The following is a 16,832-nucleotide window of genomic DNA, read 5'->3' as shown; positions in this document are numbered from 1 at the left end:
TATTTTGATTCAATATATTGATTCAGTCAATAACTCAGAGGAAGGTTCTTGAATAAAAAGGTCCACAACTTTCCTTTTTTTTTATTATGAACAGATAGGAAACGGGTCACTCAATCCTCTAACTTCATTTTTGTAATAAAAGAGATTCAGAATCACTGCACAAGAACTGGGAATGGATCATAAGCACAAGGTAAGTAGACTCAGTCTTTCTAGAGCATAATTTATTGATTTCTAATAGTGGTGATTTACAGAAGATGAAATTCAGATCACACTACCAGTTGTCTTCTCTATCCATACTGAGATTTTGTACCCTGTAATTTAAGTGATTTCTATCTTGAGATTTGTTTAATATGAAAACCACAGCAAGTAACATCTGCAAGATTCCGTAAAGATAAACTCTGACTCTGATTAGGACAAGAGTAGTACCAAAGGTAAAACTGAGTTCTGAAGGAGCCAGACATGGTAGAGAAAACACAAAAATGTTTGACTAAATACCACCAAAGTTTAATGGACCAGTCAATGTACCCCAAAACTGCTTCAGATTTTAGAAGCTAAATGGCACCCAAGTGGCTTCTCTAATTTGTTGGGGTAATAGCAGAAGCACAGGAAATTAATTAGAGCTTTGGCACAATAACTGTAAAATTTAAATTTTATAGGTGAGTTTAATTAAATTAAATATGGGGAATTTTGTACATACCACAACTGAACAAGCAGGGAATTGTGAACAACTACTGCATTTTCAGAGCTAGGATGCCTTGCTAGACATTAGTTCTCTGCCCGTAATATCAAGTACATGGAAAATTCAATAAAATGGCAGATTAAAATTCGATATGAAAGATGAAACCACAAGTAATGCACGATATGAAAGAAAAGCCATGGACAATCCAGCTAAGTTAGAGTTTTGACTTCTCGCTCTCTCTTGTTATCATAACCTTATGTTTTACACTTTTTGGCATGAGAGAATAGCTTTTGATCACTAACAACTCTACTTCTAATCAAAATAGCTTTTATTCAATGAAGCTAAGTTTGAAAATCCAGTGCATGAAATTTAACTTACTAAAATTGTTCATTTTTCAAATTATATTCTCCCCAGGGTGAAAAATAAAGTTATATCAGCGTTTCCATAATTTTTGTAGCCGTTTTCAAATGCAAAGATAAAATGAATTATGGATTGTTTTCATGTTCTAGTTGGAAGCACAAAGGCTGTTTTACAGATCATGGAGATGGGAAATAAGAACTGATATGACAGAAATCGAATCAGTTTAAAGTCTTAAGGTATAGGACACATGTCATCAGTTACCTTTCAACACTTTTTGTAGAGTACATAGTTTATAGGTAATAAAACTTGCATAAGCATCTTAAATTCTTACAGTTGCCAATATTTAAATATATTGAGGGGGAAGAGAGTGAAAAGTATGAGAGGTGAGCTGTGATAAAATCTATAGGAAAGGTAAAATGAAAAAAATAACACAGAGAAAAGCAGTAGAAGAGACAGACCTGAGTTTCTTCTCCTTGATGATTCCACTTCTTCTGTGATCACATCGTGTAATGTACAGACATAGACAAAGGAGATGGGCGTGAGAGGATGTATTCAGAAGGTTAAAACTGACACTGAGGGAAAGGGCCAAAAATTGTTTTAGAGAGAAGTCTGCAGAGCAGAGTTAGTAAATGGGGAAAAAAATAACACAGACACCAGAAGGAAAAAGAAAGCTGAGGAAGAAGTGGTTAAACTACTGTTGTTGAAAAAGAACAGTAAAGACAGGGTTAGTATAGGAGCTGAGGAAATAGTAAAAGTTATAATTGACAGCAAAGTCAATCCTTGTAATGAAGCTGAGGAAAAAGCTGGATAGTAAAAGGTATGTTAACTAGCATAAACACTTTTGTTCATGACTGTTCAACTTTTTGGAACGTTACCTACTTGAACACAAGTATTATTTTTCTCTTTCAAGCATTGAACATTCAGTTTAACATCACCAATGGGAAGTCTATTATTAGAATTTTCAATTATTAAATTATTAAATTGTTGTAATTTATGCTGAATCAAACTTCACATATCCAAAGCAGAAACCACATTATTTTCAAAAGGATATACAAGCTCAGGAATTTCAGAATCCACATAACACACTCTGGAAAGGACTGCATTACTGTAACACTCTGCCAAAGGCAATATTTGCAAGGCCAAAATACACAACATGAGAAAAGAGAATGTATAGCTAATAACTCTCATGGTCAATTCAGCAGATACTTTGTCAGAACCAAATGTTACTCTCATCTTACAGAAGTCTAAGTTACTGCAAATGCATGCAAGTTAAATGCCAAAGCAACTATCTCATTACTTACTTTATTACTTCACATTCAAAAACACACTGCTATTTCAGACATGGAGAACATCTGAGGGACAGTGTCATTCTCTGTACTGAGAATCTCTTTGTAGCAAAAGAATGGGAGGAATTCATCTTGAAAAGTAATAATAATTACAAAGAACTGTGAAGCTACCATCACTAGCAGAACAAGTGCATTCTTCCAAAAATCATCAAAACCAATAAAAAAAATCTGTAAGTCCTGATCTAATTTCAACTTGCAGTTTGTTAATGAGTCACAAAACATTGCTCACAATTCATTAACTCTGCAGATGTTAGACTAAGAATTGCAGAAAAGTTCATACACCACAAAATCATGCTATAATTTTATCCACATTTTACAGTCAATATCAAGATACCATTGAAAAAAGCAAAATTAGAATAAGCAATATAAATCAATAAAATTAAAAGAAAGATAACACTAAATTTCATCTGATAACCACAGTGTTCTATAGTTAAACAGTTTTATTCTATAGCTGGCAGATCATAATTTTCATCTACGAGCAAATGCCAAGATGGTACCAAAACTTTGTTGGAAACACAAGCAGCTTGTAACATATATATTTAGAATGCATTTTTAGGCAATTAAATTTGCTTACAGAATGAACACACTAAGTGCTATATATGAGATATGCAATATGAAAGCATAGCACAAAGGATGCTATGTTTTCACATGTTAAAAAAAAGTAATAGAGTATAAATATCTTCATCTGGGCAGGAACAATGAATCCATAGGATGAAACACAAAGAAGCAAATGCAAAGACCTACTTCTCCCTGGTGTGTTACAGCTTGTATTAATACAGTGTAGCTGTTAAATAAATAAATAAATAAATTACTATTACCACCACCAAACCAGCTACACTACTTAAAATTTTCTGAAAATGTTTTCTATTACGTATCTACAACCCTGAAGCGAGCACTCCTACTATGTCAAAAACAGTTATTAGAAAGTCTCCATCATGACCCCCTTATACTTAATTTATTATTTTGAATAGCCATAAGAATGCATAGCTTTGAGACATATACTGCATTAAGGTAAATCCTTCCCAAGAAATTTTCAAAGGATGTTTGGAATCACATTATTTCCAAATTAGGAATATGTACGGTATGGTAATGCAAGGCATTCTAGTAGTGTCAGTGGGGCTAAGCATGGACACGACTGAATACCAGGGAAGCTCTCTTTGAAGATTTTAGAACCAAATGACCAGTATTTGGCTGCATATCAGTCACATGTACCAATACTTTTTAAAAATTGCATTTTTAAAAGTCCTCATGCAAAGTATTTGTTACGGAGAAAATTATTTACACATCAAAGCAGCAAACAAAAATTATTTTTAATTACAAACATTTTTCAGTTTTAAGTTTTTACTGATCAAATATATTAGAAGAATAATTCTAATAGAAGCCAGAGAGGAAAATAAAAGATAATAGATATCACAGAGATATCAGCTGATATCTCATCTCTTGTAATAAATGGCTTATAATATTTTTGTATTAATTTTTGCAAATATTAATGACTTAGTAGAAGTTCTGGCATGGTAATGCACCAACTTCTTTCAATTAATGATGATAAGAAGTACTAATAGACCGACTAATTTAGACACAATAGCACTTATGTGAATCAATCTCCTCCTCATTAAGAAGCCATGCCATAAATCCCAAACAATAGTTGGAAAATTCTTTGTAGGTTGTAATCCACTAAAATAGATCTTTGTTGATAGAAGTACATTAAAATCTGAGAACAAAACCACGGAATGAAATTCTATTAAATTTACATCACGTCAATAGGCAGTCTTCATTTGCATAATAATTGCTTTGTTGTGGAACTAGCATTTATTTGGATCAATTGTTCATCTTGACGTGTGAGAGTAGTATGTATAAGGATATTATACACAGATTTAGAAACAAATGAGACTCTCAATGAATAAACTTATAAAGTAAATGAAAACCAGGTATTGTACTGCAAGTCTGAATAAAACAAGGCAAATACCATCTATTTTATTATGCTTTGATACAGAACTCTGCATTGTAAGTAATGTCACTTATGAAAGAGAAGTATTTAGGAACTTAGTGTTCAAAAAACATGCTTGAAACCTTACACAGCAAACATGCCCATCTGAAAATCTAAAAGCAGCATAGGACAAAGAGATGTAAGGTAATTACTCTTTTTTTTCTTCAAGGCTTTTCTTAATTTCAGTTTTCTCTTCTTAAAAACAAAGATCTTTCACTGCATACATGGTCTCAGAAATTCCTGTGACTTCCAGATTTGGAAAACCTCATTTCTGGACACATTTTTCACAAAATAAGATGTGCAATAGCACAATCAAATAGGCATAATCTTAAAACATGGAGGAGACTTTAAGATGGAAATGTTCTATAGAGTCTGTATGTTCCATAAATACACATCATTAGTCTGGATATGATTAGATCTGAAGAATGACATAATGCATCTAACTCTCAGGAAAGATGTTCCCTGACACCATTCAAAATCAGCAATGCTAAGGATACAGATAAAAGAGGAAGAGTAGATAGCAGAATAGTAAAGAGCAGAAATATTTGTTAAAAGATTTAAAGTGAAAGTCTATTTGACTACATTGAGGTGTGAATAATATCAGTTTTCTTTAATCTTCTTTAACAGCATTAAGCCACATCTTCCAGTTACCCCCTCTGTAGATACAGAGCCTGTTCCACACTTCTGAATTTGTTTTAATGAGGTAATTCCCTACTAGTTAAAGGTAAGTTCTTTATCTTGAAGTGTATATCCATACACACAAAATCACAGGTGTATACTGGACAGATGCTGACATTTTTCCTCAAAAATACAAGCAGAGGACTAACTAGGAAAAAGAAAATACAGGGAAGACAGAAGCAATACATTTAATTTTGCAATTACATAATATACACCAGGTATAATATACGCTATATATAATATACGCTATGTAAAGGCAGTAAGAATATGGAAAGTGTGGGTTATTCCTACCCAAAGATAAGGATAATAGAGAAGGTAGAATACAACATACAAGAAGAAATACTATATATTCTCAGTAGCATGAACTCTATAAATCAAATGAAACCATGTAGACTGCATTACTTTTTCATAAGTCTCAAGAGATAACTAAATGAGGAATTCAGAGAGAGCGCTTTTATGATTTTGTTTCCCTGAATAACGTTCACATTATAATTTTACAAGTGGAAAAAAGACAAAATAGTAACATTTCAAAATATTAATGCACTGTAGTTACACACTGGATTTGAAATATCATAAATTCTGAAAAGATAATAAATGTCACTAATAAGTTAGGTGATTCGGGTAGTCAAACATCAATACTACAGAAATGATACCTAACAGCATAGATACAAATACACCCTCTATTATCAATAAAGGGTAGATGAGCTATCCTAAATCAGATATCTCCCTATTCTAAATCTATTCTCATCCTAGTGATGTCATGAAGTTTTACCACCTACAGAATCAGATTGTGCAGGAGATCATAGTTAAGACTGCAGGAATGGTTTCCAAAACACGAAAAAGCAGTAAAAGGATATACACAAAAAGGTGTGTGGTTTGTTAGACATTGTCAGGCCACCTCACTATTTGTGATCTATCATAAATTACGGTTATACCCTGAACTAATGCAATTTGGCTAGGACACTGAAGTGCAATATTTGACTACATCTGTGCCCTACTTACACTGGGACTGCAATTCCCATCCACAGAGTCCCTTTTCCTCTCTCAAATCCAATTCTTTGTTACTTTGGTACAGGCTAGGCATATTGTCTTTCAAAGTGGTATAGGAAAAAAATGAAAGCAAATCTTTAAACAATCAAATACATGAGAGGACTATCTGTTTTAAATACACCATTTATTAACTGCAAGAAGAGTCCCTGGGAAGTGTGCAAACACTTTTTTTCCAGAAAACAATTAGTCATGCCATATATTCAATCTATATTACTTCTCACTTGTCACAGGTTAAAAGATCCTCATAGATTCAACATGTAGTTCTTTTTGTAAATTTTACCCACTTCACTGCTTTTCAGACTCCACAGCATCCTCACAAGATCCTTTTCTGTACCTTCTTCCCCAGCCCTTCCACAGTACACTGAAACTTACATCAGGGCCATGGATTTTTTCTTCTTCCCTTTCCCAATCCATTTCTTTTGAAAACTGTTCTACTGCCCAGTCACTTTACCTCTTCAGCAATCATAAACTAGTCCATGACTCCACTCTGCTCCTCTCCTTTTCACAAGCTGGTGATTTTATACCAGCCTTCTTCTTTAACCATAATTTTGAATTTACCCAATGCTCATGATGTCATTTATATGAAGTACTAGCATGCTCTCCTCTCTCTCTCTGTGTCCTATCATTATTTTGTCTTTTCCAGCCTCATTCATTCCCCATTTCTAACCATATCTCCCTTTTCATAATTTTTGATCTGTCATACTTTCAATTCTGACTACAAACATTTTTTAAAATAACCACTACTTTGCTTTGAATTATTTTTGACTACTGTTTTACTGCTTCAACTGATTTCATGGTGATAGATAAACTACAAAATTATAGTCACATTAAAATTATTTCTGAAAGGCTTTGTCTATGTACAGTCAAGGAATACTTCCATGCAGGAGAGAGACATAAATGTTCCATGGATAAAACAAGCCATGATTCCCTTGAAACTGAAAGCCAATCTATATATATAAGACTTACATTTGTAAGCATGCATTATCTTTGTATTTTCTGATGTGTTTAACCTACCATTGTTATGATTCCTCTAAAATTTTAGTACTATATTAAAGAAATACAGCTTTCCCCCCAATAATTACAAGGACACTCCATTTTTGCTTCATTCCATTCCAAGATGTATAAATCCATTTCAACTATTCTGTCTGCTTTTGGTCAGTCATATTAAAACATGTCAGCACTTTCCCACGGTTCTGTTCTTCAACTGTTGCTTAGAAATTAAAAGTGTCTGTGGCAAAGGTTGGATATTTGATGACACTGCAATCTTCTCAACAGGCAACGATAATGAAGCCATGATGGGATGGTTTTCAGATAATCATCAAATCTACTGTCTCCAAGTAGGAAAAACAGGGGAAAACCAATAGTGTTTCCTTTGCTATCTCATGAAGGTAGTTTCTGCATTACCTGTATCATCTCTGGAAGGAGACACAGTTCTGCATTCATCTTCCAAAACTTTGGCTAGTGAGATGGATTGAACACTTCAGAAGCAATTGACAGGAAACAGAAATGAGTATCACTGCCTTGGTACTCTAAACTACGTGCTTTCTCCCTTTAAGTAACCCTGATGGGTTCAAGAGAGACTAGTGATGATACTAGCTGAAAATAATTGCTCTTTAAGAAAAACAGTATCTTGCCTAACCTTATCTCTATCAGTACAGGACACATTCCCTACCCATAGCCTATTTCTTTTCCAACTTCTTCTCTTAAGGCCTCACATACAAAAATGCAAAACCATATGAAAATGTTTGCATGCTGTGCTTTTCTTTCTTTATTTTTTCTTCACTAACCAAGAAAATGTGATTAGAGGACTAGAGCTTTGTTCACTTTCTTTCATATGCCATCTATTACAGCTCAGAGGCAGGGGTGCTGGAAGTTGAAATGCTTAATAATATTAGATAGGAACAAATAACTACTCCACATGCTCTTTGATTCGGTGGTGTCCTGAGAATGCAGTATTCTCTGACAGAGTGCTGACATCGGCTAAAGGAAGGGCACACACAATCAAGACATGTCTTGAATTTTGATGCTATGCTTACCTATGATGCAATTTTACCCTTCCAGTCCTTCAAAATCTTTGTATAAATACAATTGACTCTTTGTAATATACGGAACAATAGTTTTGCAAATTGCCTTAGAACTTAGAGATTATGGGCACTGTTAAGACAACACGTTAATTTCTGATATTCAGGAACAGGAATTTTATCAGCATCTTCTACTGAAAAGCCTGAAACATAAGAACCATTTTACTACTTTATTTAATGACCTTAAATTGTCCTCCAACAAACTTGTTAATCTTATTTCTAGTCATGCATATTCTTGAATATTAATGCTTCACATGATACAGTATTACTGTTATTTTTTCTGTTACTTGGAACTATTTTTATTATCTATTTATGTTTTTATCCACAATTTGCTCACAGTCTCAATTCTTCACCCAAGGTATTTAGGTAACCAATATCTATTTTTTCTCACAGATTTTCATAGCTATAATACTGCCACAGCTATTTCCATGTGACTAGTTAGGTTAAATACTTGACAGACAAAGTGAACTTAAAAACAGGATAATCTTCCAATAACAGGCTATAGCAGAAAAATCATATGAAAAGGCAATTGAAACAGGGCAACAGCAATATGAGGTGCCCATATTCCTCCTTGCTTCTCTCTTCAGGCTGCCAACTGCAGCCAGGGATTGAGTTGTATTAGTACGACCTTGCTGTTTTCTGTGCAAACAGAACATTTAAAGGATTCTCAGATGAAAGGAAGCACAGTCCTGTGCAGAGGGTAAATCCCATATTGGAAAGCTTCAAGGAATTTGAAGCTTCCTTATGCAGATTCCGTCAGGCTACATCAGTGGTAGATCATGGTCACAGAATATATCTCAACACCCAGGGGTGAATACAGTGTTATGGCACTTCCAGATGTCCTGACTGCTAAGCCTTGGAAATGATCTAAGTGTTTGTAGTGATATAGGGATGTCTATAGGGGACAGTAGTGTGCCATGCATAGCAGATGATGCAAATCCTGGGAGCTGCATTGATTTGTTACACTGGTACACCTCTCCTTCTACCACTTTAGTACATAAAGCCTTTGACGAACAGAGAGAATCAGTTTGGAAAAGCATCCTAGGAATGTAGGTATGCACTAGTTGGTGCCCACTGTAGGGTGTTCAGAACCACCTCAGACGTTTCTGCCTCACATATCATTGTCCCATGTGAACATACCATGGAAGACATTACTGATAACATAAATCAGAGCAGAATTTATGTTCTTATCAGGCACCAGCCCTCACAGAAAGACCTAGGACTGCAGACTGCAGAACACAGTTTTTACTCAACTTTGTATCTAGTCTAGACTTTGGCAATTGTGACTGTGGCTTTCCAAACCAATTCTGTGTATTCCCAGCAGCACTGGAGATCAGTGGTACTGTTCCAGAGGGAAAAACAGATAAAAATCAGATAAATATTGTTTTAATATACAGAACACTTCTAAAGTGACAACTTTTTAATGTCCATATTTGTTTCTGATTTCTATTCTTCTCTGGTTTTTTGTCTTACAAGATTTCAGTCGTTCCAAAATCTAGAATGCCTCAAGAGCAGCATCTAACAACATATGGCTCCTGTTTCTAAAGAAATGGGGAAGGTGGCTCTAAACAAGTATTGCTAATAACTATGAATGTGCCATCTGCCTAGACCACAGTTCTAAGCCCACCTCAGCTGGGAGATGGAGATAATGTTCTTACCTAGCTAGTATGTAAGGGAAAAGTCTGGGCAGAGGCATTATTCTGCAGAACTCACCCTGGAAAGACAACAGCAAATGTCTGTAGACATTGTATTTTGAATCTGTCATGCAATAGTTAAAATACTCAGCTGGAAAAGAAGATAAATTACATTCTGATCCTGACTCTTATAAGCAGTACTTGTTTTATCCTGTAACTTCCTTTGATGCATTAAAAAGTCAGGGAATGGGAAATGCAATTGCAGGTGTGGCCTTTTGCAGCTAGGTTCCCTAAGTTACACAGTCAATCCAGATTTTGCTGCTCTTCAGTTCTGACTCTGGCACTTTTAGCTGTACAATAGTTAAGCTTCAACAAAAAATGTGGAAATGATCAGCATGTTGGTGAGCCTAAACCTGAGATTACAGCATTAATTTAGGAGGTGGCACAATTGGCCAATCTTGTAAACTTTAACATGTGTGATTGGGAAAAATGTTATTAGAGTGAGACAACCAATATGCCCAATAGAGAGAGATTTGCAGCCCAAAACGGAACCTAAGTATTCTTGGAACTGAAAAATTCCCATTCATTTGAATAGATGTGGATCAATCTTTTAAAGATTCCCTTTCCTTTCCTTTCCTTTCCTTTCCTTTCCTTTCCTTTCCTTTCCTTTCCTTTCCTTTCCTTTCCTTTCCTTTCCTTTCCTTTCCTTTCCTTTCCTTTCCTTTCCTTTCCTTTCCTTTCCTTTCCTTTCCTTTCCTTTCCTTTCCTTTCCTTTCCTTTCCTTTCCTTTCCTTTCCTTTCCTTTCCTTTCCTTTCCTTTCCTTTCCTTTCTTCTTCTCCTTAGTGTGCTTATCACCATAATATCAAGTACCTTAGTACCTTTTGCAAGTGCAAAAATTAATGAGATCAGGACCTTTTATTGTCTGATTCAGAGGAGAGAACAATACTATTATTATCATCATGATCATTACTAGGTTTACTTTTTATTGCAATGCATTTGTAGGAACAAAGATAGAGCCAAAGAATTGCACTTTATGTTTAGAGTGGAAGAGAGTTTGTGATAGTTTTTAGTTTCAGAAGAAATCCATTCATGTACAGGACAGAGGAAGGAAGAGTTCTCTTAGATTTGAGAACTCCAGCCATATGGAGATATAAAATGCAGCTTGTATAAAAAATTACATTGGAACATTATTTCTGTCGTGTGATGGTGCAAGAAGGTTTCAGATACAAGTCTTTAAAAGATGACTTTCCCACCATACATGCAGTAGATACCTTGGTTTGGTCAACTAAATAAGAATCAGCATAACTCATCCTTGGATTCCTGAGGCTTGCACACATAGATAAATCATAACAAAATTCAAAACTAAAAAGCAATCTAAGTCTAATATTGTGCCAGAACACTTCTTTTCTAATGCATGTGCATTCTAACACAATTGTTTACAAAAGCAGATCTATTTTGGCTATTCTAAAACAGAACTATGTAATCTAAATGGTCTCTACATACTAAAAATTTCACACCAAAGTGAAAAAAAATAAGGTACATCAAGCACACACACATTACAAAAGCATGAAATGTGTTTTTATAGTCTCATGCTTTCATGTGGTTTTCCAAACCCTGACAAACCTGGCTCAGAATGGTGTTTCTTTTTCGGCAATGGTTTGTCATCAGTTACTGTACCATTCACCTTTTTCTGCTGGTCCTCCCATGTAACTTCTAGCATAAACCAAAAAAAAAATCAGAAATATTATGTAACTTACATTATAAGATACCTAATATCATTCGGGACAACTTGATCTAAACAAATGTACTATCATTAACATGGCAAAAATTTAGATTAGTTCTTTAATTTAGAGGCCTGTGGTGGAGAGAATTAGTAAACATTTTAAACGTGGAACAGAACATACTATACAAAAGTTAGTATCTACGTAATTTGTCAAATATTCTGCTCTCTTTAATATTTAACAACTGGAAAAAAAAACCAGGAGGTTATTTACACAAGAATTTCTTACATTTTTAAAAGTTAGTACTCTATAGTTTCCTACAATACCTTTGTATTTCTGTAAATTAAAAAGGAAGTAAAAAATATTTTGGTAAAAAAAGTCCTTGCAAAGGTGTAATTAAAAAAAAAACAAACCAACCAAACAAAACTGAACCAGCAATCATGTATGTTTACTTTAAATTGACAAAGTATTTTTACCAATGAGTTGTTAAGCTAAAACTAGGTTGGATTTACTTTCTAAATCTGGGATTTAATTTAAATTCAGTTTTTATTTTAGGCAGATTGTTACTCAATAAAAACTTTCTTGCTAATTATGGATCCTGTACCCTGAAACCAGCATTTCTGACCTAACTTCTCAGAAAAAGAGCTATGAATAGGAGCATGTACACTCTTCACCAGACAGAGACTCCATTCTCTAGACTTGCAAGACGCTAGTCTTTCTGAGGTTGTCAGATATTTTTGTTCTACACTTTAATTTTTCATCTTCTGACAATTAAACTGGGTGGTTAGCATAATACTATAGGTTTTAAACCTTTCAGTATCTCATGCCAAAACCAAATCTAGAGCAATTAACTAGACAGATTCAATACCCTAAACTCAATTTTTGCTTTGGGCTGTTAAGAATCAGCTTATTTTGCTGATCCCACAAAGCGCAAAGTTCCTCACAGCCATTGCTTACAGATATAACCACTTTTATGGTCATGAAAATAGCCAGTGATGGAGAAGAATATGATAGATATGGAATACATTTTCAATCTTATAAATTCAAAATTTTGATTTTTGAAAATGATGGAGTTGCAGGCTTCAAGTAATACACCAGCAAAATTTTCAATATAATGGTTTCATGACACCACAGATATGCATGCTGAAACAGAAGCTGTCATCTTTGAAGTACCGTGTGTAGTAAGTACTAAATAAATTTCAAAAGGAACATTCTGTTTCCAAACTGTGGAAATAAAATCTTATTAAGTTTCTTCCTAACAAAAATGTGATTCTTTCTTTTTCTCTATGAAAATCACATTTAGCAACAAAATATTTACTGATGCCATCTATGCTTCCTCTTTCTTGGATGAGTCCAGAAATGTCTTCTTAACTAACACGCAAAAAAAATTCAATGACCTTAGAATTTAAGGAATAATCACTACTAGGAAAAAACATTAGACATTCATTTAGGTCAAATAGTGGAGATACTCAGAATAAGATAAAAAGTAGGCAGACAGTAATCTCAAACACAGGATTTTGTCAGGATATGTAACAAATAGTCTAAACACTGAAGAATATCAGGAAGCCCAGAGTGATTTCCACGCTAGCTTTAGACAGCTAGTCCTGAGACAGGACGTTCTCAGAGTTCTTTCTCAGAACTCCTGATGCAGTTCTGAACCTAAAAACTGTAATTTGCTCAGTCACCAAAATCATTTATCATACCAATGTTCCCTACCAAAAGAAAAGCTTTCCTAAGCCTTGCTAATTTTTTGAGAGCTAAGTATCCACAAAATAGTTAACCTACTTGGGAGCACTCTAGAAGTGCTTCTATAATAAAACTTGAATTGACAAGCATGATGAAATAAATATTAAATAAAAATATAACTCTTTGAATAAGTATTTTTTCCATGTGTTAACCTTAAAAAAGAAAAAAAACAACAAAAAATCCCCAAAACCCTATTCTAAAAAGCAAGACAGGCTACTTTTTTATGTTTATACTAAAAGTGATAGTATGAGCATGTAAACACTTTCAGAAAAGGTTCCAAAGACCGTCCTTCTATAGCTTTAGTTATTCTTATGGCATGTCAGCATTAAATTCAAATGGCTGCTTAATTTTATCAGCAGTTAAGTACCACTCTTAGACTGAGTGTATGCAGATTGGAGATACTCCAGATTAGGTGAAAAGCTTCATTGACTTCTAGAACATTGCAAGAGTTTGGATAGTAATGGGTAGTATTTCAAGTGAGAAATAAAAATAGATATATCCATTAGATTTACTCCAACATTTAACCTTTTCATCACCATTTTCTAATTCCATTTCCATCTCCATGCTCTACAAAGCTAAGAAAATATATTGTTAAATGAGAGCCTTCTTTTGGGGAACTAGTAAGAGATGCTGATGAATAGGCAAAATGCTAAAAGTCAGTGCTGCCCATATCCTGTCTGTTTAGATAAACATGCATTATATTCTCTAAAATCTCTTTTCTTCCCACAAGGCTAAGGGCCACCATCTATCCCCTTGTTGTTTTAACCAAAGCCAACTTTGGTTAAATTGTAAAAATTTGGAAAGAAACCATACAGTTTTCTAAGTCATCATTCACCTCTCACCACTCTCCCTTCCCATACAAATGAACTTCAATTTGTCTTCTGTTGTGATAATCAGTTTTGAATTACATATAAAGAAAGGTGTAAAATTCTTGAATATTTATACAAAAAGACCTCATATAGATTACAGAAAATATGAGATTCTTGAGCCAGATTATTTTAGTTATCTGATGCACCTTTGGCGCTAGAAGGATTTGACAGGTGCACTGATCCAGATTTTTCCCATCAGTATGAAAGGTACAACAATCTTTAGATGTAGTTTCATTAGACGCAGTTGTTGCACCCACCCCCGGGCACTGCCTACCACAGTGAATTATGTAGCCGGGCTCTCCCCACTGCACATCAGGATGACACTTGGTTGTGTGTCATTCCTTCTTGAGAATGATACTCACTTGTGCTGCCTGGGAGAGGGGGGTGGTGCACTCCAGTACATCTAGTGTTAAGTAAAACCTCAGCATTTCTTACATTTTTGTTTAGAATATTGAATATGAAAAATATTAAAAATCTGGAAGTAATATATGATAAGAACAGTTGCATATCTCCAGCTTTTCTGAATTTCTAAATGTGCCATCTTAGCACCAGGAATGTTGCAGTTGAACTGGAATGTTGCAGCAAACTGCAGAAGTACAAGATGATGCAGCAAAATACAAGATGCTAATGATGAGGAGTTTTCTTATGCAAATACTACCCCCCTCCTTTCTTTTCTTCATGCTACAGACAGTAATAGCCCTTTTCACAATTACCCTTTGCTTGAAACATTTTTATATACTTTCTCTTTTACTTGAATTTGTCTTTTTTATTAAATCCACTCAGCTTTTATATTCTTTTCAGCACCTAAAATTTCTGTGAACCAATTTTTATCAGTGCATTTCTAGTTTTAGACTTTTAATTAGGTTGTCATAAAGTTTTCACTTTTTCATCAGGACATACTTAATTGAGTCATCTTTTCCTGCAAATGAAAAATCCTCAGAACTTCTTTCTATTTTTAAGTTTATAAGATGAATGCTCAGAAAGGAATTATGTTCTTAAAAATGTATGCTGACAACTACTGTAAAAATGAGTCAAAAGTGGGTTTGGCTAGTGCTTCTTAAACACGAAGCAGCACAATACCAAGCCATTAGAACTGTGGGATAAACTGTCAAAACCTGAGAAACTATGTTTTGAACCAGATACTCAAGATCTTAATGCATGCATTAAGAATACAAGAAGAAGAATAATTAATTAAAGACATAAAAAAGGCTAAATTCATGTTACGCATTTTAATTTACAAAACAAAGTCCCTGAGAAGATAAACAAAAGCCATCAGTCTCAAGAGTTCACACAGCGAGAAATATTCTCAGCTGCATCAAACCTCTACTAGAGGAAAGCAAATGGCTTCAAGTCATGATACATGAATTGTCCCAGACATACTACATTATATCTGGAATGAATCCAGCCCCACCTTGCGCCACCAGCATGCTGCTAAGGGCATCAAGGCCAGCTCCAAGTGACACAAACTCAGCAATGAAGGCTTTATGCCAGACTACTGCTACTCCTACATCACAGAGCCCTCCAGATGCCTCAGTAAAACAGCACTGATGTTCCCCTACCCTGCTGTAACAGGAACTAGGCTCGTCCAATATCTGAAGACAAATAACAGCACACATAGTCTTTTTCTGACAAATTTAGAGCAAGACCTCCTGTCTCTGCTAGTAATGTTCTACAGCAAATCTGAGGACACCATTTTTTAGCTTCCTCTTTTGACACAGTAACAGTTGAACTACATTATTTCCTCCATACACTGGAAGAATAATTTAAAGAATGATTCTACACATTAGAGCTCAAGGCATTCATCTGAGATGTGATGATCTGTGTTTCCTCCAAAGAGTGAAATGAAGTTAGGTCTTGCATTGTCCTAGAAGTCTTAGAGCATTGTCCTAAATGCTGGTAAAGTATGGACAGTATAAAGGCAGGGACAGCACCTTTCCCTTGTGTGTTTTATGAGCCAGACATAGAGCACGCATGCACACACACCCCCACTCCCCCTTCACACACACACACACACACACACACGCCTTCACATGAAATTAGTTTGCAAATTTGTGCCAAATCAACAAATGAATGCTGGGATATGTTAATAACACATGTTAACAACATTGTTGTTCATAAATGGCTATGTAAGCATCACTTTTATCATGTTCTTAGCTAATACAGCATTCCAATAAAAATTTTGACATATCTTAATTATTTATTGTTTTGATTTCATCTTCCTTACTGAGCTACACATTCTGCAAAAAAAACCCTGGGCTTCATTCCCTGGGGCTGCAGTGGGAGTACGTTAAAAGAACTTTAATGGAAGTCATTAGGTAGGCAATATAAAATATCGCCACATATCTACTTTTAATGTTACCATTACTAGTGTAACAAAAATGATAGTGCACTGTAGGTTAGTCCTTTACTCCAGAAATGTTTTCTTCAAATTGACTTCAACGCTACATTAATTATTTGCAGCTGGAAATCACTTAACAAGCCTAGTCTGGTAGCAGTCTCTTCTCATCATATTCCCTAGCTGCAAATCCCATCAATTCTGTTCTAAGCTTATTTTTAAAATGTTTTACTAGTGGATCCCTCTATATGGGGAATAAATTGATTGAATCTTCTATTGCTTATTTTAAAGAAAAACTGTAGATGTACTCAAGCAAGGTCACAGAGGGTACTTGTTGCAATATCA

The 16,832-nt window shown here is 34.8% G+C and overlaps 1 protein-coding gene across 50 annotated transcripts in view; it reads right to left on the bottom strand.

The window, feature by feature from the left end:
• The window catches only part of RIMS2 (regulating synaptic membrane exocytosis 2), a 493,527-nt gene that overhangs the window by 110,821 nt on the left and 365,874 nt on the right, over positions 1 to 16,832 (bottom strand). For 39 of the 50 annotated variants that reach the window (XM_052787016.1, XM_052787004.1, XM_052787036.1 and 36 more), the window contains 2 exons: positions 11,440 to 11,529; positions 1,498 to 1,530 (listed from right to left, as the gene is read on the bottom strand). In XM_052787016.1, coding sequence (XP_052642976.1) covers positions 1,498 to 1,530; positions 11,440 to 11,529 — 123 coding nt within the window. The remainder of the gene's footprint in view (positions 1 to 1,497; positions 1,531 to 11,439; positions 11,530 to 16,832) is intronic. The other 11 variants (XM_052787005.1, XM_052787008.1, XM_052787015.1 and 8 more) reach the window with 4 other exon arrangements.

This window comes from Harpia harpyja, chromosome 5, assembly GCF_026419915.1.
Source record: "Harpia harpyja isolate bHarHar1 chromosome 5, bHarHar1 primary haplotype, whole genome shotgun sequence".
Lineage (NCBI taxonomy): Eukaryota > Metazoa > Chordata > Aves > Accipitriformes > Accipitridae > Harpia > Harpia harpyja.
This window is presented reverse-complemented; position numbering and strand designations above follow the sequence as displayed.